General features: G+C 45.0%; 1 protein-coding gene across 3 annotated transcripts in view; it reads left to right on the top strand.

Moving 5' to 3' along the window:
* The window catches only part of LOC149437641 (NACHT, LRR and PYD domains-containing protein 12-like), a 65,222-nt gene that overhangs the window by 35,900 nt on the left and 3,324 nt on the right, over window positions 1-25,998 (top strand). The window contains exons 10-15 of one of the 3 annotated variants that reach the window (XM_089660805.1): window positions 4,099-4,262; window positions 4,475-4,640; window positions 9,207-9,371; window positions 20,675-20,839; window positions 21,615-21,779; window positions 24,561-24,729. In XM_089660805.1, the coding sequence (XP_089516931.1) occupies window positions 4,099-4,262; window positions 4,475-4,640; window positions 9,207-9,371; window positions 20,675-20,839; window positions 21,615-21,779; window positions 24,561-24,729 (994 nt within the window). Of the gene's footprint in view, window positions 1-4,098; window positions 4,264-4,474; window positions 4,641-9,206; window positions 9,372-20,674; window positions 20,840-21,614; window positions 21,780-24,560; window positions 24,730-25,998 lie in introns of those variants that run through there. The other 2 variants (XM_089660803.1, XM_089660804.1) reach the window with 2 other exon arrangements.

Here is a 25,998-nt window from a genome sequence, read left to right as displayed (position 1 = left end):
AGGTCAAGGAGCAGGAGGACTGAAGGGAAAGATAGTGTACCGTGTTCTAGCTATAGACCAATATCCTTACTAAATATAGACACTAAACTATATGCAAAAGTTTTAGCAAATAGGTTAAAGGATTTAATGCTAGAGTGGATCCATATGGATAAAGTGGGGTTCGTCCCTGGGAGAGAGGGTAGGGATAATGGACTAAGATCGTTATTGCTTATACAAAAAAGTAAAAGCGAAAAATTCCCTGTTTTGCTATTGTCTGTAGACGCTGAGAAAGCGTTTGACAGATTAGACTGGGGGTATATGTTGGACACATTGAAAGCTCTGGGGATGGGCCCTAGAATGAGAATATGGATAAAAAAATTGTATAGTCAACCATCTGCTGCAATAAAGGTGAATGGGGAAATATCAGAGAGCTTTAAGATGTATAACAGGACACGTCAGGGATGCCCATTGTCACCTTTGCTGTTTGTCCTGTCCTTAGAATCCCTCTTAGCAAAAATAAGGAAAAACATAGATATTAAGGGAATTTGGATAGGAGAGACGGAGCATAAAGTAGCGGCGTATGCCGACGATTTGCTGTTCTACCTAGGTAACCCAAGGATAACATTACCCATTCTAATGAAAACACTGAAGGAATATGGGGAGCTGTCTAACCTAAAAATTAATCCAACTAAAACAGAAATCTTGAATATAAATCTTCCAAGAAGAGCGAAAAAGGCTTTACAAAGAATTTTCTTTCTCGTGGAAGGAAAAAGAACAAAATATTTGGGAATAAATGTAACCGTACCCTCAAAGAATCTATATAAAGCAAATTATATCCCATTATTAACTGAAATCAAGGATGAAATTAGAAAATTAGGGATAGGTGGTATATCTTGGATAGGACGAATAAACCTAATTAAAATGGTAATTGTTCCAAAAATTTTAAATAAATTTCATATGATCCCAATAAAGCTGCCAGGACTGTATTTTAGGATAATGAAAAAAATTATGATAAAGTTTATATGGGGAAATAAAAAACCTAGAATAAGTTACGAAGTCCTAACCAGAGACAAAGAGAATGGTGGACTGGATGTTCCTGATTTTAAAAGATATTATAATTCAGTATTGATAGCACAAATTTTTGACTGGACACACAATGCACAGGGAAAAAGTTGGATAAATATAGAAAACACATTAAGTAAAACACATTTCAGTAGGATAATATGGTTACCACCTCACTGTCGTGGAATGACAGATAGCACAAGTATATTTACACGTATTGCTTTGAACGTTTGGGACACAATGCACAAACAGATGGGATGGGAATTTAACTCAATGTTGATGTTCTCCATCTACACCTCCTCCCTTGGCAAACTCATACACTCCCACGGCTTCAACTACCACCTCTACGCTGATGACACTCAAATTTACCTCTCCACCCCTCACCTCACCCCCACATTCTCCGCCCGCATCACTCACCTCCTAAACGACATCTCTGACTGGATGTCGCTCCATTTCCTCAAGCTTAACCTCTCCAAAACCGAGCTTCTCGTCTTCCCTCCTGCCCGCGCCCCCCCCCCATCCTATCCATCACTACTAACAACACCACCATCAATCCCGCCCCGCAAGCCAAAGTCCTTGGCGTCATCCTGGACTCAAACCTCTCCTTCCAACCTCATGTCAAATCACTTACAAACACATGCAGGCTCCACCTTCGCAACATCGCCAAAATACGCACCTTCCTTACCCCAGACACCACTAAACTACTCGTACACTCCCTGATTATCTCACGCCTCGACTACTGCAACTCCCTCCTCACCGGCCTACCCCAGTGCAGGCTTTCCCTGCTTCAGACCATCCTGAACTCAGCGGCTAGACTTATCCACCTCACCAACCGCTCCACCTCTGCCACCCCCCTCTGCCTATCCCTCCACTGGCTCCCTATCGCCCAACGCATCAAATTCAAACTACTCACTCTGACCTACAAAGCCGTTCACAACACTGCCCCTAACTACCTCACCAACCTGATTCCCAGGTATCACCCTACCCGTACCCTTCGCTCTTCACAGGACCCCTTCTATCTTGCCCCCTGGTCTCCTCCTCCCACGCACGTCTGCAAGACTTCTCCAGGTCCTCCCCCATCCTCTGGAACTCACTACCCCAATCCACCAGACTGTCACCTTCCCTCCTCACCTTCAGGCGCTCCCTGAAAACCCACCTCTTCAGGGAAGCCTACCCCACCCTCACCTAACTGCCGCTCTCCCTCATTCCTCCTACCACTCCATCCCCCACAGCCACTTCCTCCTGTACCACTACCCCCTCCCTCCTAGATTGTAAGCTCGAAAGAGTAGGGCCCTCTAACCCCTCGTCTGCTGTTTGTAGTTGCTGTACTGTTTCATGTAATGTATTGTCCCCCCTCTACTGTACAGCGCTGAGCAAACCCTTTGGCGCTATATAAACTCGATGTAATATATATAATGCCTATCGTAATCACAGATTTCTTCCCACCGGGGAATGGAAACGTTGCAGGGAGATAGATAAAAAAAGGAAATGCACTATTAAGAGATATAATGAAAGGTGAGGAAATTTGACCTGTAGTGGAAATGAAAAAGAAGACGGCGTTGTTCACTAGGGTAGATGAGTGGCGGTATTTACAAATGAAACATTTTATAGAAAAACTCCCTAGGCCCTTAAGGAAGAAAGAAAAGTGGAACACATTTGAACTTTTATTTAGTACACGGGGGATGGGAAACATGGAACTGAGAGTGAGGCAGGAGTTCACCTCCGGACAGGCTAGGGAAGTTCTACAGGTCAGAGCTTCTGGAGCCCTCACACCCTTCCAGAAACTTGAGGAATTTTCTGGAAGAGGATCAGAGGAGGATAGGAGGCTCAGATCTGCATGTTTGAAGGACCCTGGACAATCCCCTGGCAGGAGGCTGGGCATGGTGACCAAGACAACTCTCAAATATCACAGAGCCTGGGGAGCTAGGGGGAGTGAGTGTCGGGTGGAATATGTAGTGAGAGGCTGGAGTGCGGAGCCTGGGAGAGGGCCTACCTACAGGCAGGTCGCTGGAAAAGAGGATCTCTGCTGCACCTCCATCTCCTTGGGAGGACATCTTGAGCAGCAGGAAAGGAGCCAGCCTAACATAAGGCCTGAAGGCAGCCACCAAGCTGGCAGGAAAGGACAGTGTGAGTACTCTTGCACCCCCCGAGCCAGATAAGGAGAGAGGGCAGTCAGAGAACCCAATTATCTTCTCATCTGGAACGGTTTTAAATTGGCAGTTCTCGGGCCCCTTTGCCCAAGAAATACCCTCAGTACAGCTGAGTGAAGAGGATGATTCATCTGGGATCTGAGGAGGTACACCAAAGAGCTTTTAATGCTCTTAAAGGAGAGCTAGTTGATAAGGAGTTTGTCCTCAAAGTTCTACAGTTCTCTTGGGCATCCCATACACCCCTAGACCTCATCCAAGTTATTAACTCCTTAATAAAAATCATAAAACCAAGCTCAAGGACTGTTTACTGACTCCAGTGTGTAAAGTGTGGAAGAAAATGCGTGTTGCCTGACTTTGCAGAGCTTTATGGGGACCCAAAACTCAGCGACTCCTAAGGGGGGGGGGGTGCTACAGGAGAAATATGTGTTTTTCCTTTTGTTATACCTTAAGCTCATTGCTAATTGCGCTAGCTACGTTTGTAGCCTAAATATTGATATTTGCAGTGAAAATGGTCATTTTGGCTAATCCTTTTCAAACTGTCAGTAAAAAGTTGGCTGTCAGGAAATTTTTTTTGTTGTGCCAGTAAATTTCTCTTTGGGAGGTTGGCAACTTTGATTTATGCTCCATACACAAGGAGATGATAGCACAATACGAGTCATGTCAGTGGTATTCTGTGCTCATCCTGTGTATGGAGATATCACCGTCTCTACACATGGAGGACAATATTGGGGGGTCTACTCCATTATAAATCTCCAGGAAATATAATTTTATAAGACAAATGTTATAAAGTGATCGAATATAAATGATTCCAATAAAGAGAAATGAGTTTCATCCATGTAGAGAATAGTTCCATTCATTCCTCGGGGAGAAATTAATTTTCTTCTGGTAACATTCTTCTCTTCTACAGATTGGATACTACTCACCTGACAGACAGTTCCTGCCCCCACCTGGCATCTGGAATAAGAAATAACCCGACACTGAGGACACTGGACCTGTCTGTGAACAATCTGGAGGGTCCTCATTTCAGGGATCTGATGGCGGCTCTGACAACAAGCTGGATAGAGAAATTACAGTGAGTATAACACTATACAATATTGGGGGGTCTACTCCATTATAACATTTGTCTTATAAAATTCTATTTCCTGGAGGTTTATAAAGTGATCGAATATAAATGATTCCAATAAAGAGAAATGAGTTCCATCCATGTAGAGAATAGTTCCATTCATTCCTGGGGGAGGGGAGAAATTCATTTTCTTCTGGTAACATTCCTCTCTTCTTCTACAAATTGGATAATAATGACCTGACAGACAGTTCCTGCCCCCACCTGGCATCTGGAATAAGAAATAATCCGACACTGAGGACATTGGACCTGTCTGGGAACAATCTGGACGGTCCTCATTTCAGGGATCTGATGGCGGCTCTGACAACAAGCCGGATTGAGGAATTACAGTGAGTATAACAGGACTGACTGAGACAATCATATTCTGGGAGAGTTTTATATCCAAACTACACAAATCACACAATTATAACATGACAATATTGGATCTCATTTTTGTTTATCTCTATATATAGTCCTTTCTTGACTGTCATCAAATTCTTGGGTCCCATCGCCCTAAACTAGTCTTTTCTTAAAACCAGATTATAATCTGATATTCCAGTTAGTCTGTGTAGTTTAGATTTGTAATAGTTATTAATTTCCGACTATCGTGCAAAGCCATAAGGGGGACTCCTTGGCTTAAAAGCATCTATAGATAAGTATTCTTGTTGAATCTTCCAATATTATCGTTATCTGGTATTATTTAATGAAATGTTATATACAGTTTGATTTTTCCTACAAGTGTTTGTGTGATCTCTCTTTGCACACTTCAAAAAACCCAGAAAAAAAACTGTGTGGTCTAAAAATGTGCTTTGTTTTGGGATGCCTTGATTTTAATGAAGGACCACTAACTCTTAAAACAAGGGCTGGTTTATTTACAAAAGAACATACATACATTATACTTACAAATCGGGAAATGGGACAGGGAAGAAGGGGGTCCTCTATTATCTAATACACAGTCTCTCTGAATCTTTTACACTAGGACCTCTTATCCAATCTTGTCTTGAGATACACCCTCAGTTGGGTCCCTGCAAATTGCATTCTTGATCCTATGTAGGCAATATCTTGCCCTAGAGGTCACAAAATTTAATTCCTGTCCCATGCTCAGTGATGAGTTTTCGAGCAGATGTTTACAAAGGGTGTCTGTGACGGAACGCTTGTCACCTCGATTGAGTGAATCCATCAGAGAACCGCTTTCTTGTCACTGGGACACAGGACCAAGGTGTTCTAGCTGGGCACTGTACCCAAGACTAGACGAGACTAGCTTGATGCAAAATGGAGCTACTATATTGAACAGGAACACAGGTTTTTAGATCTTTCAGAACTAGGGGCAGTCCCAACATTATTATTATTATACAGTATTTATAAAGCGCCAATAGTTCGCTCAGCGCTGTACATTTCAATGGGAGACAGAACATGCGACAGTACAATAACAATACAATGCGATACATGAGGGGATCGAGGGCCCTGCTCCTTGGAGCTTACAATCTAGGAGGGAGGGGATAGTAGTACAGGAGGAAATAGCTGTGGGGGATGGGGTAGTAGGAAGAGTGGAGGAGGTCAGGAATTAGCAGGGGGTGGGGTAGGCTTCCCTGAAGAGGTGGGTTTTCAGGATGCGCCTAAAGGAGAGGAGAGTAGGTGATAGTCTGATGGATTGGGGTAAGGAGTTCCAGAGTATGGGTGACGCCCTGGAGAAGTCCTGGAGGCGGGTATGGGAGGAGGAGACCATGGAACTAGAGAGAAGGAGGCTCTGTGCGGAGCAGAGTGTGCGTGTTGGGTGGTACTTGGATATTAGGTCGGTGATGTAGTTTGGGCAGTATGGTGGACAGCTTTGTAAGTCAGTGTTAGGATTTTGAATTTGATCCGCTGGGCAAACAGAAGCCAGTGGAGGGATTGGCAGAGGGGGGTGGCGGACACTGAGTGGAGGCCAGTGGAGGGATTGGCAGAGGGGGGTGGAGGAAACTGAGTGGAGGCCAGTGGAGGGATTGACAGAGGGGGGGTGGTGGAAACTGAGCGTTTGGTAAGGCAGATGAGTCTGGCAGCCGTATTCAGGATGGACTGAAGTGGGGATAGCCTGTGGCGAGGCAGGTCAGTAAGGAGGGAGTTGCAGTAGTCGAGTCGTGATATGATGAGGGAGTGGATGAGCTGCTTAGTGGTTTCTGGGGTTAGGAACGTGCGGATTTTGGCGATGTTGCAGAGGTGGAGTCTGCATGAGTTTGTTAGTGATTGGACTTCGGGCTGGCAGGATAGATTGGAGTCAAGAATGACACCAAGTACTCTGGCCTGCAGGGCGGGCCTGATGGTGGCATTGTTGGACCTGATGGAGAAGTCAGTGGGGGGTGGGGTCCGGGCTAGGGGGAAGACTAGGAGCTCGGTTTTGGAGAGGTTCAGTTTAAGGAAGTGGAGCGACATCCAATCTGATATGTCGTTCAGTAGGCTAGTGATTCGTGCGGAGACTGAAGGGGTGAGGCGAGGGGTCGAGAGATAGATTTGCATGTCGTCGGCATAGAGGTGGTAGTTGAAGCCGTGAGAGTGTATGAGTTGTCCAAGGGAGGAGGTGTAGATGGAGAAGAGAAGGGGCCCGAGGACAGAGCCTTGAGGGACCCCAACAGTGAGGGGGAGGTGGTAGCATTATAGGTAACCCTGAAGGAGCGTTGGGATAGGTAGGATGAGAGCCAGGAGAGAGCGGAATCTCTGAGGCCAATAAACATGAACAATAAAAACAAATATTACACATTAACATAAACCTAAACATATAAACATCCCACAATGGTTTGGTAACAAGGTAAAGTGGACATAATACTAATCACATCTCCAGGAGGACTAGCCGACAGACAAAAATAGGTGACTCTAACAATGGGAATGCATATCTAGGAGGCACACAATGGTAGGAAGACAATAAACATATAACACCTTAGTAAACCGCTTAGAGCAAGAGTCCTTAGCATCAGGTTTGGAGTCTGAGTCTAGAAGGGGGGGGTTGAAGCAGCCAATGCTGGTTTAGGCACAGAGACCCCAAATCTGTATCCTGGTCCTCCAGCTCTCAGAGTCTGTGTGTTTTGGGGAGATAAGGACTTGAATCCAAAGTAAAACTCCTCCAAAGCCCCCTCCCCCCCCCCCTTCCCGGCACACACCGAAGAATAGAGCCCCCTCGGACGCCAGGGCCATGGTCAGTAGGCAAGAGGCTAGCCTGCAGTCTCCTCCAAAAGCCCCTGTCCCGGTTGGGTCTGTCACAATGTCAATAGGATCCTTCCCAATCCCCCAGGAACCATTCTGTAATACTAGCCAGGTGTGAGCATTAAAATACTCCAGGAGACCTACTGGTCAAATGCTGATGATCTCCTGTATTTATCTAGTCCTCTTTGTTGTTGTCTGGCTGTGCAATCTTCATCTGCCTCAATACAAACTCCATTGTGATTTGCTTCTGGAGAAGACATATTTTAGTTTATGTCAAAGCTGAACTGATATAATATTTCATGAGATAGAACATCTGGTAACTGGTAGGGATGAGCTGCTGGTTAAATAAATTGGTGTTTGGCCTGATTTATAAAATCAGTGGGCCTGCGTACAGGTTTATAAACTGAGCCCTACACCTAGTAAAAAACAAAATGCACTACACTTAGCAGGCCATGGCTAAAAGTGGGCATGATTTACATATCCACTATGTTGCTTAAGTATTGGTCCCCCGGCCTTCCCACGCACATGAACTTTAATGGCCCCCCAGTCTTAGTCCGTAGGGTTCAATATTGAGTTGGCCTCACCCTTTGCAGCTATAACAGCTTCAACTCTTCTGGGAAGGCCGTCCACAAGGTTTAGGAGGGTGTCTATGGGAAGGTTGGACCATTCTTCCAGAAGCACATTTGTCAGGTCAGGCACTGATGTCGGGGGAGGAGGCCTGGCTCGCAGTCTCCGCTCTAATTCATCCCAAAGGTGTTCTATGGGGTTGAGGTCAGGACTCTGTGCAGGCCAGTCAAGTTCCTCCACCCCAAACTGGCTCCTCCATGTCTTATGGACCTTGCTTTCTGCACTGGTGCGCAGTCCTGTTGAAACAGGAAGGGGCCATCCCCAAACTCTTCCCACAAAGTTGGGAACATGAAATTGTCCAAAATGTCACCTTAAGAGTTTCCTTCACTGAAACTAGGGGACCAAGCCCAACCCCTGAAAAACAACCCCACACCATAATCCCCCCTCCACCAAACTTTACACTTGGCACAATGCAGTTACGTAAGTACCGTTCTCCTGGCCACCGCCAAAACCAGACACGTCCATTGGATTGCCAGACAGAGAAGCGTGATTGGTCACTCCAGAGAACACATCTCCCCTGCTCTAGAGTCCAGTGGCGGTGTGCTTTACACCAAGGCATCCGACGCTTTGCATTGCACTTGGTGATGGAAGGCTTGGATGCAGCTCCTCGGCCATGGAAACCCATTCCATGAAGCTCTCTACGCACTGTTGTTGGGCTCATCTGAAGGCCACACCAAGTTTGGAGGTCTTTAGCTATTGACTCTGCAGACAGTTGGTGTCTTCTGCGCACTGTGCGCTTCAGCATGCGCTGACCCCGCCCTGTCATGTGACGTGGCCTACCACTTGGTGACTAAGTTGCTGTTTTTCCACTTTGTTATAATCCCACTAACAGTTGAGCGTGGAATATTTAGTAGACAGGAAATGTCACGGATGGACTTATTGCACAGGTGGCCACCTATCGCGGGACCACGCTTGGAGTCACTGAGCTGCTGAGAGCGACCCATTCTTTCACCAATGTTTGTAGAAGCAGTCTGCATGTCTAGGGGCTTGATTGTATACACCTGTGTCCATGGAGGGGATTGGAACACCTGAATCACATGATTGGGAGGGCGGGGACAATACTTTTGACAATATCGTGTATTTCCTTCTGGTAACATTCTTCTCTTCTTCTACAGATTGGATCAGAATCACCTGACAGACAGTTCCTGTCCCCACCTGGCATCTGGAATAAGAAATAACCCGACACTAAGGACACTGGACCTGTCTATGAACAATCTGGAGGGTCCTCATTTCGGGGATGTGATGGCGGCTCTGACAACAAGCCGGATAGAGGAATTACAGTGAGTATAACAGGACTGACTGAGACAATCATATTCTGGGACAGATTAACATTTCAGCACATAAAATGAAAAGATAAGATAAAACAAAACATTTGAATAGTCAATCCTCAACTTACTCATTTTTGGAATTTATCACACTGTTATCATCTATGAAATTGTGTTTCCTTAGGCCTCCCTAAAATTATTGTAAAATTAGTCCAGTTACTAATATAAAGAAATAATAATCGGTCATACAGGGGGGAATCTGATCTTCCTGCAATGAGCAATCAGAGCCTCATATGAACTTCCTGTCATGTGATACAACCATCCGATATGTGAGACGGGGATCTCCCTATTAGGCTGCTTTCACACCGAGGAGTTTTTGAAGAGTTTTTGCATTAAAAAACTGCCTGAAAAGCTCAAGAAAACTGTTTCCTTGTCCATGGGAATGTATATCTATGTATGTGAATGTGTATCTGTATGTGAATGTATATCTGTGTATGTGAATGTGTATCTGTTTGTTTTCACATGGAGGTGTTGCGCTTGCGGTGCGGTGTAAAAACTCCCGCTTGCAAAATCTTTGAGGCATGTTTGGGGAGTTAAAAAAAAAAAAAAAAACACCTCTTCCCATTGAAATGAATGGTAACCTCCTCAAAAACGCTCCAAAAACGCAATGCAGATGTGGGAAGGTCTGGCTGTTTCAGCTTTCAGCGGGATTGCCCACTGACAGCTGAATGTAAGAATTGCCAGCAATTGAAAAATAATTAAAAAACAGCGTGGGGTACCCCCCCCCCATCCATACCAAGCCCTGCAGGTCTGGTATGGATTTTGAGGGGAACCCCCACGGCAAAAAAAAAAAAGGCGTGGGGTCCCCTCCAAAATCCATACCAGACCCTTATCCGAGCATGCAACCCGGCAGGTCAGGAAATGGGGGGGGGGGGGGGGAACGTGCAAAAGCCCCCCCATCCTGCAGTATACCAGGCTACAACCCTGGGCTGTAGTTGTGGGGGTCTGCAGGAAGGAGGCTTATTGGAATATGGAAGTCCCCTTTTGTGAATGAGTATGGGGTATGGTATCACTACCCATTTACAAAAATAAAAAGTGTGGTGTGAAAAAAGACAGGAGACCGTCTTTGACAAGTCCTTTATTAAAAGAAGGAAAATAAAAGAATGTCCCCCAAAGTATCTCCAATGTCAATCACAATGCCCATAGCCGACCTGAAAAAAAAAAAAAGAAAAAAGAAGGCTCCGGTCCCGACGCTGGCTCTCAGCCATCTGACTGCTCCGCTGGCTTGACAGTTCCTAAATATGTAAGGGGCGGGGCCACCCGGTGACATCATTCATGTGATCCCGCCCCCGTGTGCCATCATCGCACGGGGCATGCTGGGTCAATGATGTCACACGGGGGGTGCGGGCTCACATACGTGATGGGCTGCCCTTTACATATTTAAGAACTGTCAAGCCAGCAGAGCACTCAGACGGCGGGAGCCAGCATCGGGAGCAGAGCGTACTTTTTTTTGTTTTTTTGTTTTTCGGGTGGCAGTGGGCATCGTGATTAACGTTGGATCTATTTCAGGGGACATTCTTTTATTTTCCTTCTTTTAATAAAGGACTTGTCAAAGATCGTCTCCTGTCTTTTTCACACTACAGCTTTTTTTTTTTTGTTGTGAATTTTTTTTCGGAACAATTAGAATTCGAATAGATTGAAAATTGATTAGCCAACTTTAATAAAAGGACTTGTCAAAAATTGTGTTTTTGCTAACTTTGACCTTTTTTTGTGAATGAGTAGGGGTACTATGTACACCCTACTTATGCACATGGAGGGACTAGGATCTGGGGACCCCCACATCAAATGGGGCTTCAAGAATCCGATAAGCCCCCCCAGCTGCAGACCCCCTCAAACACTGCCCCGAGTTGTAAAGAAGAAACCCTTGTCCCCATCAACTTCTAATGGTGGGCACACATTAGGTCACACGGTGCCGCATGCGCCAGTTCCAAGACTGCACAAATGTCTAAATAGTGGCACGCTTGAATAAAAATTGTCCACGTATAAGTGGTACCCCATATAGAAAAAGGATGACACCAAGTCCCAAACTTTATTACCACTACTCCCCTTGTAGTCTGGGCATCCGGGGGCTCCACGTGTTGCTCTCTCACAGGTCTTCTACATCTTGACCCCATATCTGGCACGCTTGCTGGGGAGAAATTGTTTGAATGCAAGGCGGCCAGAAAAATTAATGAGGGACTCATCAACGCAGATGTTTTGCTGGGCAGTATAGACATCTGCAAATTTTTGGTTAAGGTGATTTACGAGGGGCTGAATTTTGTGGAGCCGGTCAAATTCAGGGTCACCTCGAGGACAACAGAGTGTATTGTCATTGAAATGCATAAAACACATTATACTCTCATATCTATGCCTGGCCATGGCAGCAGAGAACACGGGCATATGATGAATTGGGTCTGCGGACCAATACAACCGCAATTCATTTTTTTTTAGTAATGCCATATTGAGGAATAGGTCCAAAATAAATTTAAATTCGGAAACTATAATGGGTTTACATACGAATTGTCTGGCAAGGTTAGAATTTGGGTTGGCGGCGCTAAATTGTTGTGCTTTGATCCACAATCAATGCATATAGATCTTTCGTGAAAAACAGCTCCAAAAAATCAAGAGGAGGAGTTAAATTTGGTGTTTCCACCTGAATTCCGGGTTGGGCAGTGAATGGGGAAGTATGGGTGCTGCAGAATTTGTGGGCTGCCAGTCGGGATTTGCAAGCACATCCGAAAGGATACTAGGGGCTCTATGGGCCTGTGTGCGAATTCTCGGTGGTTGCGGGACAATACTTGTACTCGCTACCGCACCAGCTTGTACCGCACTTATGAGATTCGCACGTCACCAAGTGATACTGCAGTGCTGGTATGTGAAAGACCAGGATGTACTAGGCCGCTGGTACTCACCAGTTCACCAAAAGGTAGCGCGGCACTAGTACTGGGACTCTGCTGCATATGAGAGTCATCAAAACTTACCGGCAAGTGCTAACAGAGATCAGGCCTGATTCTGCCAACACTGCAGTTTTGTGTGCAATGTATCAAGTGACAGTGGCCTATTGACACTGCACTTGCTGGGGGAGAAGGGGGGGGGGGTTAAGTGTAGGGGCTAAAAATAGGTGCTGGCAGGTGCCGGGGCTGATCCCGCTAACGCTGCGTTTTTGGGGACACTATACTAATGTGAATGCTGGTATAGTGCTGTTCTGATCTAAGATATTGATCCAGCCATTTGTCCCTCTTCAGGTGGTGCGGGAACGTATGACCACTCTGATGCTCAATGAACAGATGTCGAGTATCTGTAACGACTCCCAACATAAATTCTTGAAAATATGGGAGCCGTGGTTGCAATATTCCTTTCCCACACTCCCCCTGGCTAGTCTGGGTTGTGATGTTGCTCGGTATTGGCGTTCTCGGACCCCTGCTCTTTATCTTGTCATCTTTTTCCTTTTGTACTCCTCCTTCCTTTTTCTTTTTCTGTTTGTTCTTGGTGTGGCGGTGGATAGCTGCCTTTGGTTTGAGTTACTGTTGGTTTTATACTAATGTTTTTGTCATTTATGTGCCATTGATGGCCCCTGCGTGGGCACACCTTTTGCTCTGTTGGTGTTGGAGAACTGTTTTTCTTTATTTTTTTATGTGCAATTGATGGCTCCTGCGTGGGTGTGTCACGTACCTGATGGGAGACTGAAATGACATAGCATAGAGGTGATGTTGGCGTAACCTAACCAGTATCTTCTTCACGTGGTCCCGGTGTTTTTCTATTGAGCTTGAGAAGACTAGGATGTCATCCAAATAAACAATGAAAAATAAATCAAGATAGTCCCTGAATATATCATTAATGAAATGTTGGAATGTTGCTGGGGCATTACAAAGGCCAAATGGCATAACCAGGTCTTCAAAGTGCTCAAAGCGTGTTCGAAAGCCGTCTTCCATTCATCCCCTTCCCGAATTCTGACTAAATTGTATGCACCTCTCAGATCTAGTTTTGAAAAGACACTTGTAGCCTTTGGAACAATTCAGGAATCGGAGGAAGAGGATAACGGTTCTTGACTGTTATCTTATTTAGATCACGATAGACACACATGGTCTAAGAGTAGGATCTTTCTTTTCAACAAAGAAGATGCCAGCTCCCATCTGGTGATGTAGAGGGCTGAATATACCCTTTTTCCAGGCTTTCATCTATGTAATTCCGGAGGACCTCTAGTTCCAATTCGGAGAGAGGGTAAATTTGTCCAAAAATGATCTCAGCACAGGGTAGGAGTTCAATAGGACAATCGTAGGGCCAGTGCGGGGGAAGAGCATTGGCACTCTTTTTGTTGACTACATCCAAGTAATCATGGTAGACAGCAGGGACAAGTTTCATCATCTCTGAATCAGGATGGATGCTAAGAAGAGGAGTCACTGCGCATGGTTCCTTTGGAATACAATGGTTCTGACAGTATTCGGAAGAAAAGAGGATTTCCCCGGAGAGCCAGTTAATGGATGGGTTGTACGCCCTTAGCCAGGGAATGCCGAGGATGACCAGAAACATTGATGAGGTTATAACATCCAAACATAGAAGTTCCTGATGTCCTGAGGATGAGTGGCAGAAGATTGGCATAGTCTTTCGCGTCACTGGGCCAGAACTGATACCAGAGCCATCAGCCAGATAGACCGAAAATCTTTGTTTCTTGGTACAGAGAGGGACATTGTATTGATGAGCAAAGGTAGAATCCATGAAACGGCTACAGGCACCAGAGTCTATAATTGCTAAAACAGAAATAGTTCTTCCAGCAAATTGCAAGTGAAGAAGGAAGGGGAGGTGCGTTTGACCCGTTCCTTGTGGGTGCATCATATGGAACCAGCTAGGAGAGGGCTTAGGAGGTCTTACTGGACATGTTAGTACATAGTGACCCGCATCACCACAGTAGAGGCAGAGGTTTGAGTCTTGTCGTCGAAGACGTTCAGCAGAGGCTAATGGTGGTCTCCAAAAGCTCCTATGAGGAGAATTACGAAGCTCCCTTTTGCTGGAGAGTATGTCTGATGCGACAGCAGTGGGTGAGGGGACAGGAGTCTCTATTTCAGAGCAGATCAAGACACCCCTGCTAGCTCTTTCGCCCTGCCTTTCCCAGAGCCGCCGGTCAATTTGAATGGCTAGGTTTATCAGATCCTCTAGCGTGGTTGGTACCCCAACTCAGGGCAAGCTCATCTTTCAAGATGTTAGAGTTATCAAGGAGAAACTGATGGCGGAGAGCAGACTCGTTCCTTTGAGTGTCGGAACTCCATATACGGAACTCTGTGACATTTTCCTCTATAGGCCTTTGGCCTTGCTGTAGCTTGCTAATCATAGATTCCGCAGTCTGACGACGGAAGAGATCAGCGTAAAGTTGTGACATCGCAGAGAAAAAAAAGAGTCTGTAGAAGTCAGAGCCGGATCATGTTGCTCACGAAGGTGGTGTGCCCAGGATTGGGGTTCATTCTGAAGGAGTGAAATAATGAATCCCACTCTGGTGTCTTGTGATGCAAAGGTTCTTGGTAGCAGAGAAAAGTATAGCTCACAGGAGTTACGAAAGGTTCGAAATGTCCTGCGGTCTCCCGTGAAAAACTCAGGTATTGGAACCCGGGGTTCCGGGGGGGGAGAAATTCCATGAATCATGCTGAGCTCTGTCTGGGTAGTTATGTCTGAGACTGCAGAGGGACCCATGGCTGCTGAGACATCTGACTTGGTTTGTAATTGGTCTTCAATGTGGTCAAGGTTTTTTTGCAAATTCTGCACCATGTAAGACAAGGCAGAGATTGATTGACAGATGTCCCCCATTGCAGAGGCCTCCCTGTCAGACTCCATCACTGGCTGACTGGTACTGTCACGAACCTGATGGGAGACTGAAATGACAAGGTCGGCCTCACTTGTGTCACTAGCCCTGACCCCACTGGAGTTGGAACAGAGGGAGTCTAGGACCCAGGGGAACAAGAGCGCCAGTAGTTGTTGTTTGCAGCTCTTGCAGATGATGACCTTGGAAGACCGATGATCTTCTGATCCAGGCACAGTAGTAACAAGCAGAGCAGGTCTTGTAGATTGCCAGGCGTGCACCAGAGCAAGGCAGGTAGTGAGGGTAAGAGACAAGAGCAGTGTCATAGGAATAGCCAGGGTCATAAACAGTCAGGCAGCACGGTACAGAATCAGAAGGAAAGCCAAGGTCAGGAGCAGAGCCAAAGTCAGGAACCAGTATCAATCAGGAGAGCAATCAGAGTCAGGTGAGGAACAAGCCGGGTCAGCAACAAAAGAATCACACAGGAACAAGCAGGACACGGGAGAGCTGAAGACCAGTCAGCACTCAGCACAGGCAGAGGCACTTTCCTAAATAGTCCGTCTGGCGCCAATCTTCACAGTGCGCGATCGTGCATTTCTGTGCACATGCGCACGTCTATTCACCAGCCGTCTCACGGGAATTCCCTTACAGCATGTTTTGTTGCTTCTGTCTTCTTAAACTGTTTATAAATTAATAAAAACAATGAAATACAAAAAAAAAGATATTGATCAGTTCAGGCACTATACTAGCAATGGAGGTTTATTGTGTGTGAGCGTCTTCCTGGCAATCAAGGGGTTAAATGTGATGACTTGTGTACCATGGGGCAATTTGACGCTATCTGGGAGGGGCGTGAAAACCACGTGAGCGCGAATCATGTATGTGTGTGTGTGTGTGTGTGTGTGTGTATGTATGTATGTATGTATATATATATATATACAGTGGGGATCGAAAGTTTGGGCACCCCAGCTAAAAATTTGTATTAATGTGAATAAAGAAGCCAAGGAAAGATGGAAAAATCTCCAAAAGGCATCAAATTACAGATTAGACATTCTTATAATATGTCAACAAAATTTACATTTTATTTCCATTATTTACACTTTCAAAATAACAGAAAACAAAAAAATGGCGTCTGCAAAAGTTTGGGCACCCTGCAGAATTTATAGCATGCACTGCCCCCTTTGCCAAGCTGAGACCTGCCAGTGTCATGGATTGTTCTCAATCATCATCTGGGAAGACCAGGTTATGTCAGTCTCAAAGGTTTTAAATGCCCAGACTCATCTGACCTTGCCCCAACAATCAGCACCATGGGTTCTTCTAAGCCAGGGGTGGGCAAACTTTTTGACTTGAGGGCCGCAATGGGTTCATATATTGGACCCGGGGGCCGGGGGGCCAGACCAAGAGTAGATGAATGATGTGTATGTGTCATCCATAGTAAGTATAGTAATATTCCCCCATAGTAAGCATAGTAATTAATCCCCCATATAGTAATTCATCCCCCCTATAGTAATTCATCCCCCCCTATAGTAATTCATCCCCCCCTATAGTAATTCATCCCCCATAGTAATTCATCCCCCCTATAGTAATTCATTCCCCATATTAAGTCCCCAAGTCCCCCCTGTGTCAATTCACTTACCTTTGCTCCGCGCGTTCCTCTTGCCGTGTTCCCGCGCCGTTCCGGTGTAGCATGAAAATCTGTCTCTTATGAGGATCTGTCCCCCTCGTCGTATCTGCGCATGTGCCAGTTTCAGGCATTAGCAGCCGATCGGCGATCTCCGGCACATGCGCAGATACGTCGAGGGGGACAGATCCTCATAGGAGACAGATTTTCATGATACACCGGTCTTCAGGGCGGACTGTGAGAGGAGCCTAGCGGGAGCCTAGCTCCGCGGGCCGGATTAAAAGGTCCGCCGGGCCGTAGTTTGCCCATTGCTGTTCTAAGCAGTTGTCTAGAAAACTGAAACTGAAAATAGTTGATGCTCACAAAGCTGGAGAAGGCTATAAGAAGATAGCAAAGCGTTTTCAGATGTCAATATCCTCTGTTCGGAATGTAATTAAGAAATGGCAGTCATCAGGAACAGTGGAAGTTAAAGCAAGATCTGGAAGACCAAGAAAAATATCAGACAGAACAGCTCGCAGGATTGTGAGAAAAACAATTCAAAACCCACGTTTGACTGCACGATCCCTCCAGAAAGATCTGGCAGACACTGGAGATGTGGTACACTATTCCACTATAAAGAGATACTTGTACAAATATGGTCTTCATGGAAGAGTCATCAGAAGAAAACCTCTTCTACGTCCTCACCACAAAAATCATCGTTTGAACTTTGCAAATGAACATATAGACAAGCCTGATGCATTTTGGAAACAAGTTCTGTGGACCGATGAGGTTAAAATTTAACTTTTTGGCCGGAATGAGCAAAGGTACGTTTGAAGAAGAAGGGGCACAGAATTTAATGAAAAGAACCTCTGTCCAACTGTTAAGCATGGGGTTGGATCAATCATGCTTTGGGGTTGTGTTGCAGCCAGTGGCACAGGGAACATCTCACGAGTAGAAGGAAAAATGGATTCAATAAAATTTCAGCAAATTTTGGATGGTAACTTGATGCCATCTGTGAAAAAGCTGAAGTTAAAGAGAGGATGGCTTCTACAAATGGATAATGATCCTAAACACACCTCGAAATCCACGAGGGATTACATCAAGAGACGTAAACTGAAGGTTTTGCCATGGCCTTCACAATCTCCTGACCTCAGCATCATTGAAAATCTATGGATAGACCTTAAAAGAGCCGTGCGTGACAGACAGCCCAGAAATCTCAAAGAACTGGAAGACTTTTGTAAGGAAGAATGGGCAAAGATACCTCAAACAAGAATTGAAAGACTCTTGGCTGGCTACAAAAAGCGTTTACAAGCTGTGATACTTGCCAAAGGGGGCAGTACAAGATATTAACTCTGCAGGGTACCCAAACTTTTGCAGACGCCATTTTTTTGTTTTCTGTTATTTTGAAAGTGTAAATGATGGAAATAAAATGTAACTTTTGTTGACATATTATAAGAATGTCTAATCTGTAATTTGATGCCTTTTGGGGATTTTTCCATCTTTCCTTGGCTTCTTTATGCACATTAATACAAATTTTTAGCTGGGGTGCCCAAACTTTCGATCCCCACTGTATATATATATATATATAAATAAAATGTGATTTTGCGCACCCGTGCCTTCTTGTAGCAGTATTACTGCTATAGGGCGGTTAGAAAGCGGTTACATAAGCGGTTTGTGTTATGGCGCTGCGTTACTTTAGCTGACAATTGCACGGTCATGCAACGCTGCACCAAAATGAAATTTACGTCCTTTTTTCCCCATGAATTGAGCTTTCTTTCGGTGGTATTTGATCGCCTGTGTGTTTTTTATTTTTTTCGCTATCAAAAAAAAAAAAGGCCACAATTTTGAGGAAAAAAACCCAATATTTTGGACTTTTGCTATAAAACATGAAAACATGTCCAGTAAAAAAATTTAAAAATCAAATTTCGTCATAAATTTACACCAAAGTGCATTCTGCTCCATGTCTTTGCTAAAAAAAAAATCCTAGTACGTGTAAATTAATTGGTTTACGTGAAAGTTATAGCGTCTACAAATGGGAACTGACTTGGGTGTGTGCTTCACTGTTACACACTGATCCGGAAGGCTCTGCTCAGCAATCCGGAACAGTGTGCTCAAAACTGACAGGGAGGAGAGCTCCATTGAAAACAATGCAACCTTCCTCCCCATCAGTGTTTTGCTGGCAATCGCTGAGCTCTGGCAGGTAATCGGGACCCGCTGATTGACACCCGCAGCCACGTTCAGTGCTGCGGTTAGGGCGACCGCGCACCTTGCACACGCCCCCTACCCTGAAATGCAGGATCACGTTTATATACGTGATCCTGCACACATCGGTAGCAGTATATGTACAGCGGGCGGTCCCCTAGTGATGAAAGTGATTCTAAAGGTTTTTTGGTTTTTTTTTAGAAAAAATATCAAACATGTTATACTTACCTGCTGTGTGCAGTGGTTTTGCACAGGGCAGCCTAGATCCTCCTCTTCTCAGGTACCCCGTGGACTCTCCTGCCCCTCCCTCCTGTAGGGTGCCCCCGCAGCAAGCAGCTTGCTATGGGGACACCTGCTGTTCCATGTCTCCATTCATACATACATACAGCCTCGGCTCGGCCCTGCACCCTCTCTTATCATTGGCTCACTGGCTGTGATTGACAGCAGTGGGAGCCAATAGTTCCTGCTTCTGTCTCAGCCAATGAGAAGAGGAAGTCCTGGGATAGCCAGTACACATCGCTGGATCGAGAAGGGGCTTAGGTGAGTATTTGGGGGGGGGGGGGGTGTTTGCACACAGAAGGTAAAACCAGCTGTTATGAATTAATTTGAATCATTAGTTTCATGTGAATGCTTAAAACATCCGAATGAAATAAATACATTTTGTTTGATTTGCTGTGATCTTATTCGGATTCTTTGAAATTTGTTACTATTGTGATCTGGAGACTTGGACACAGTAATTGCATTTAAGAAATACAACGGGCTGGTTGTACCCAGGACGACTGATGGATCAACTTTGGTCACCCAACCTGCCCATACATGGACCGAATCTTGGCCCTCTCTTGCAAAATAACATGTTTTCCCATCACGCACAAAAATTTGCTTCCCTTTAGCAGACACACAGCGGTGCCACTGATGGCACCCCCCATGCATCTGCTAATGTGAGCATTTTCATGAGCCTCAAACTACATGGTGCCGCAATACCACTGTTAGCCCCGGGGGGAGGGGACAGTTTGACATTTTCACCCTGTTGACCTTGTGATGGATATGGTAAAATGCCTATTTGGTTTCCTGTTGAATATATACATGTTTCTATACATTTTATACATATCTACTTTTATACTTTTTTATATTTCTAAATGTTTTGTATGAAAATATATATATATATATATATATATATATATATATATATATATAATGTGTTGTGTGTGTATATTTTCTGCCTGCTGGGCTTTGTGGTACTTTAAGAAATCCTTGCTCAAGAAATGTCTGCTCAGCAACCCCTCCCATCGAGTGAACTTGAGAACAAAGAAATATTTCTTTTCAGAGATAAGAAGTAGAAGAGGATCACGCTTCTATTCTGAAAGGAGATTGTTTTCCTGTAAAGTGACCAATCAAAGACTAATATAATGCTTATGCTGCTCTCACGTGATGTTTGCATTATATTGCATATATAAGCTCACTTTCTCATTATAATAAACTAGAAGTGTTCATAGACTGAACTTATGTGTGTCAGCGTGAGTCGCTTCCAGTGTGCGCACATTCCAAAGCTAGCAAGATTAATTAGGACAGGAGCAGATGATCACCGGACTCTTAGTCCTCACTAAATCAACCTGGATCTGGCACTGATCGTGCCATTCATTTCTGGGGGTAAAATTAATGTTCTTCTTCTGGTAACATTCTTCTCTTCTACAGATTGGATAATAATCACCTGACAGACAGTTCCTGCCCCCACCTGGCATCTGGAATAAGAAATAACCCGACACTGAGGACACTGAACCTGTCTGGGAACAATCTGGAGGGTCCTCATTTCAGGGATCTGATGGCGGCTCTGACAACAAGCCAGATAGAGGAATTACAGTGAGTATAACAGGACTGACTGAGACAATCATATTCTGGGAGAGTATAACATTCCAGCTATGAAAAAAAAATTATAAATTTTTAAATTATTAAAATTGATCATTTTTGTCAGACTCTTTAGGTAGCCAATCCCAGACTGCTGCCCAAATCTTAGAATCATATCACACTAGAATTGGCCAAAAAATATTTCCCATAACCTTGTTATAATCTGATATTGTATATAGTTTGGAAACAAGTAAAAGAGATGAGATTGTAGGAGGTCATACACGGGAGAATCTGATTTTACAGCAGTGAGCAATCAGAGCCTCATATGAGCTTCCTGTCACCTGACCTGACCAACCGCTGTTCAGTGTCAGGGATCCCCCATTACTCCCTATGAGTACAGAGCTCTGATCAGCAGAGAGAAATAGAATATCAGATAAAATCCTCCCGTCCAATCACTAGCAATGCTGATTCCGGCCTCACACTGTCTGCTGGTCCCATTCATGCTCCATACACAAGGAGATGATAGCACAATACGAGTCATGTCAGTGGTATTCTGTGCTCATCCTGTGTATGGAGATATCACCGTCTCTACACATGGAGGACAATATTGGGGGGTCTACTCCATTATAACATTTGTCTTATAAAATTCTATTTCCTGGAGATTTATAAAGTGATGGAATATAAATGATTCCAATAAAGAGAAATGAGTTCCATCCATGTAGAGAATAGTTCCATTCATTCCTGGGGGGGGGGATTCATTTTCTTCTGGTAACATTCTTCTCTTCTACAGATTTTATAATAATCACCTGACAGACAGTTCCTGCCCCCACCTGGCATCTGGAATAAGAAATAACCTGACACTGAGGACACTGGACTTGTCTGGGAACAATCTGGGGGGTCCTCATTTTAGTGATCTGATGGCGGCTCTGACAACAAGCCGGATAGAGGACTTACAGTGAGTATAACAGGACTGACTGAGAGTTTTGGGCTCCATGCACACTAGCGTTTGTAAGCTCAAAAAACGCTGGATAAAAACTCTGTGAATAGTTTTTTTTTTTTTTTTTAGTAGCGTTCAGAAATGTTTAGGAGCGATAGCGTTTTATTAGCGTTTTTTCAGTACTGAAAGGGATTTGTGCCTCTAATGACCACTGGTAGGTTTCGGCCCCCCCGTTGGGCTCAAGAGACTGTTCTCAGCAAGAAAGAAAACCACACATGCACACCATTCATTTGAATAGGTCACATGAGGCGGACAGTGCTTGCCCACCAAACATGATGGGGGGGAGATGATTATCAGTACAAAAAATGGCCGCTGCCCCAGTCAATAACTGGCCTTCACAGCAAGGGGCACATGGAAGGGCGACGAAGGTCAAACAACAAAATAGAAAAGTTCCCAGCCCAGCTCGCCAACCAGCCTGCAAACAAACTGAATGAACCTGTCTAGCAGTATGCATTAAAACCGGGGTTTAGTTAGCACACATTTGCAAATACATGCGTAAGCTACAGAGACACGTCACGGCACTCCGACATTCTGTAGTTCTTAACTCTACAAATTTTGAGAGCCCCCATAGTAGAGGCACATGTATTTAATGGATAGACCAAGGGCAGGTGGATCTGAGGGAGCCCACCTGTCCTTAAAGGTACAGGAGCGCACCGGACACCCAGCATGTAGCAGCCAAGGTGTCCAGTGCTTCCCCTCGACCAACCATTCTACAGTACATAAAATGTCCGCTGCCCCAGTCAAAAACTGGGGATGATTATCACTAGGTGCACAGCAGCCGCAGCGTATGCATACACTGTATGTTTGCCTTTGTAGCCATTGCCTTCAAACAGTAGAAAAAAGCAGCTTAAAATAAATAAATAAATATGTTCCCTGCACGGAAACCTCATAATGTGCTAGCATGCATTTCATACCAGCACATTATGAAGGACGTACCGTAAAGTGGTAGTGAACTCTTCTTCAAAACTTTTACCTACAGGTGAGCTTATAATAAATCTTACCTATAGGTAAAACGAACATCTCCTAAATATGCGCTCCGTTTAGGAGATATTCGCTCTTTTAGAGAGCCGATGCGTGCACTCTAAAGGAAACGTATACCCGTGCCGTTCCTTCGGAGCACTGTGCCGTGGTTTTAGACTCCCACGCACACGGGGACATACACGCGCAAGTGGCCTGTGGTTGTGGGGGTCCGCAGGCAGGGGGCTTATAGGAATCTGGCCGCCGGCACACAGTGATTACCAAGCATCTCCGACAAGGAGGAAGACTTAGTAAAAAAAAAAGTCTTCCTCCTTGTTAATCACTGTGTGCCAGCGGGTAGTTACCGGCCGGGACCGGGTGATTGACAGCTGTGGCCGCAAATGGTGGCATGGGCCACGCCCCACAATGCATGGGCCCTGACATGGGCCCTGACAGTGCATTGCAATTGGTCAAAGCAATGCACCTCACCAGTGGCAATCACAGCACCTGGTGATGTCACAAGGGGGCGGGGTAAACCCCCACCCCCTTGTGACATCATGACAGTACTTAAGACTCTTTTTTTTTTTTTTTTCACTAAGTCTTCCTCCCTGTCAGCTCGGGCACACTTCTTTGGATGGCCATCAAGGGCAGTGTGATTACAGTGATGCACACAGTCACCGCCCCATAGTAAAACACTCCCAGCACATAGTTCACCCTTTGATCGCCCCTCATATTAACCCCTTCCTGTCCAATGTTATTAGTACAGTGTTAGTGCTTTTTTTTAGCACTGATCACTGTATTTGTGTCACTGGGGATGTCAGTGACACGAAGTCAGTTCCCCCCCAGTGACAGTCCCGCTATAAGTTGCTGATCGCCACCATAGTAGAAATACTAGTAGAAAAAAAAATCCCAGTATCTATACCGCCATTTGTAAATGGTATAACATTCACGTAAACCAATTAATTTACACGGATTGGGATTTCCTTTTAGCGAAGACACGGAGCAGAATACATTTTGGTCTAAATTTATGACGAAATTTAGATTTTCTTTTTACATTTTGTTACTGGACATGAGTAGTAGGCAAAAAGTCAAAAATATATATATATTTTTTCTCAAAATTGTCGGTCTTTTTTTATTTATAGTGCAAAAAATAACTGCAGAGGCGATCAAATACCACTGAAGGAAAGCTCTATTTGTGGGAAAAAAAGGATGTAAATTCCATTTGGCGTTGCATCACAGCGCAATTGTCAGTTAAAGTAACGCAGCGCCGTTTCGCAAAAAAATGACCTGGTTAGGAAGGGGGAATTCCTCTGGAGGGCGAGGGGTTAATGCCTGTTTATCATAGCTATTTGACCTACTGTTCTTGTCATGTCACTGCGTATCCTTGTGATTTTTTTTTACTGCAATATTATACAAATTTGGGTCATGCCTGTAGTTGACTTATAAATCCTACTAAGTATCGGTGACTTTACATTTGTATCTTCTGCCCAAAGTATATGGGAACCCAGAGTGTCAGAGGTTTTGGGGGGGCTTGCAATGTCAGGTCAACCACTGGGGACAAGCAACATCCAGCAGTCCTTGTGGGGGTAGCGCTTCTCAACACTTTTTTTTTTTTTTTTTAATATCTATTTCCTGGAGATTTAAAAAGTGATGGAATATAAATGATTCCAATAAAGAGAAATGAGCTCCATTCATGTAGAGAATAGTTCCATTCATTCCTGGGGGGAGGGGGGGGGGGGGGAATTCATTTCTTTCTGGTAACATTCTTCTCTTCTTCTACAGATTGAATGATAATTACCTGACAGACATTTCCTGCCCCCACCTTGCATCTGGAATAAGAAATAACCCGACACTGAGGACACTGAACCTGACTGGGAACAATCTGGAGGGTCCTCATTTCAGGGATCTGCTGGCGGCTCTGACAACAAGCCGGATAGAGAGATTCCAGTGAGTATAACAGGACTGACTGAGACAATCATATTCTGGGACAGATTTATATTCACATTACATAAATAAAATAAATGTACAATAAATGCATTCTAACCTGACAACCTTTATGCTCTTTAGAAAGGCCGATGTCAGAATGTGGTCTAATTCTTGAATCTGATCAGTCTGTTATCAGCCATTAAATAGTCTTTATCCTAAAACCGTATTATGATCAGGGTAGTCTTATCCAGCGGGCACTGCCTGGGGCCCCCAGGTGCACATGGGGCTCTATTAGGGCTGGTCAGATCTAGAGGGGTGCTGCTGGCAGTGCTGAGGTGGCATGGTGAACTGCACTGCACTGTCTGCACAATTTTTGACTGTAGTTTTTTGTTAGCAGCCTGCGGCGAGTTGTCATCATTGCTGCTGTTCTCAGTGGCAGTGGCTCCATCTCCACCCAGCCGGGAGTCAATGGCTGAGAGAAGGAACACTGTCACGGTGCTGTCTGTGGCACATGGTGGAGTGAGAGGACTGACCAATGAGTGCAGGGCAGCTATCTAGTACCGGGCAGTTAAAGAACAGTCCACAGCAGCGGAAACTGGCAGATATAATGAGTGGTGACAGCGGTGAAGCAATTGAGGCACCTGGTATACCAGCGATTCTAACTGAAAGCAATTGCACCTTCAGCAGAGAGCACAGGCAGACCTAGCTACATACACTCACCGGCCACTTTATGAGGTCCACCGTGCTAGTCCCGGGTTGGACTCCCTTTTGCCTTCATTCTTCATGGCATAGATTCAACAAAGTGTTGGATACATTTCTCAGATTTTGCTCCATCGTGACATGATAGCATCACATAGTTTCTGCAGATTTGTCGGCTGCACATCCATGAACCATTGATACAAGGTAGGAATGGATCCACCACACCATGACACTACCCCTACCAGCCTGAACCAATGATACAAGGCAGGATGGATCCACCACACCATGACACCACCACCAGCCTGAACCATTGATACAAGGCAGGATGGATCCACCACCGCCAGCCTGAACCATTGATGCAAGGCAGGATGGAGCCACCATACCATGACACCACCACCAGCCTGAACTGTGGATACAAGGCAGGATGGATCCACCACACCATAACACCACCACCACCGCCAGCCTGAACCATTGATGCAAGGCAGGATGGATCCACCACACCATGACACCACCACCACCAGCCTGAACCATTGATGCAAGGCAGGATGGATCCATCACACCATGACACCACCACCACCAGTCTGAACTGTGGATA

This window comes from Staurois parvus, unplaced genomic scaffold, assembly GCF_062004578.1.
Source record: "Staurois parvus isolate SC_StPar_1 unplaced genomic scaffold, SC_StPar_1.0 ptg001279l, whole genome shotgun sequence".
NCBI classification, from domain to species: domain Eukaryota; kingdom Metazoa; phylum Chordata; class Amphibia; order Anura; family Ranidae; genus Staurois; species Staurois parvus.
The sequence above is the reverse complement of the archived record's forward strand: the minus strand, read 5'-3'. Positions and strand labels throughout refer to the sequence as shown.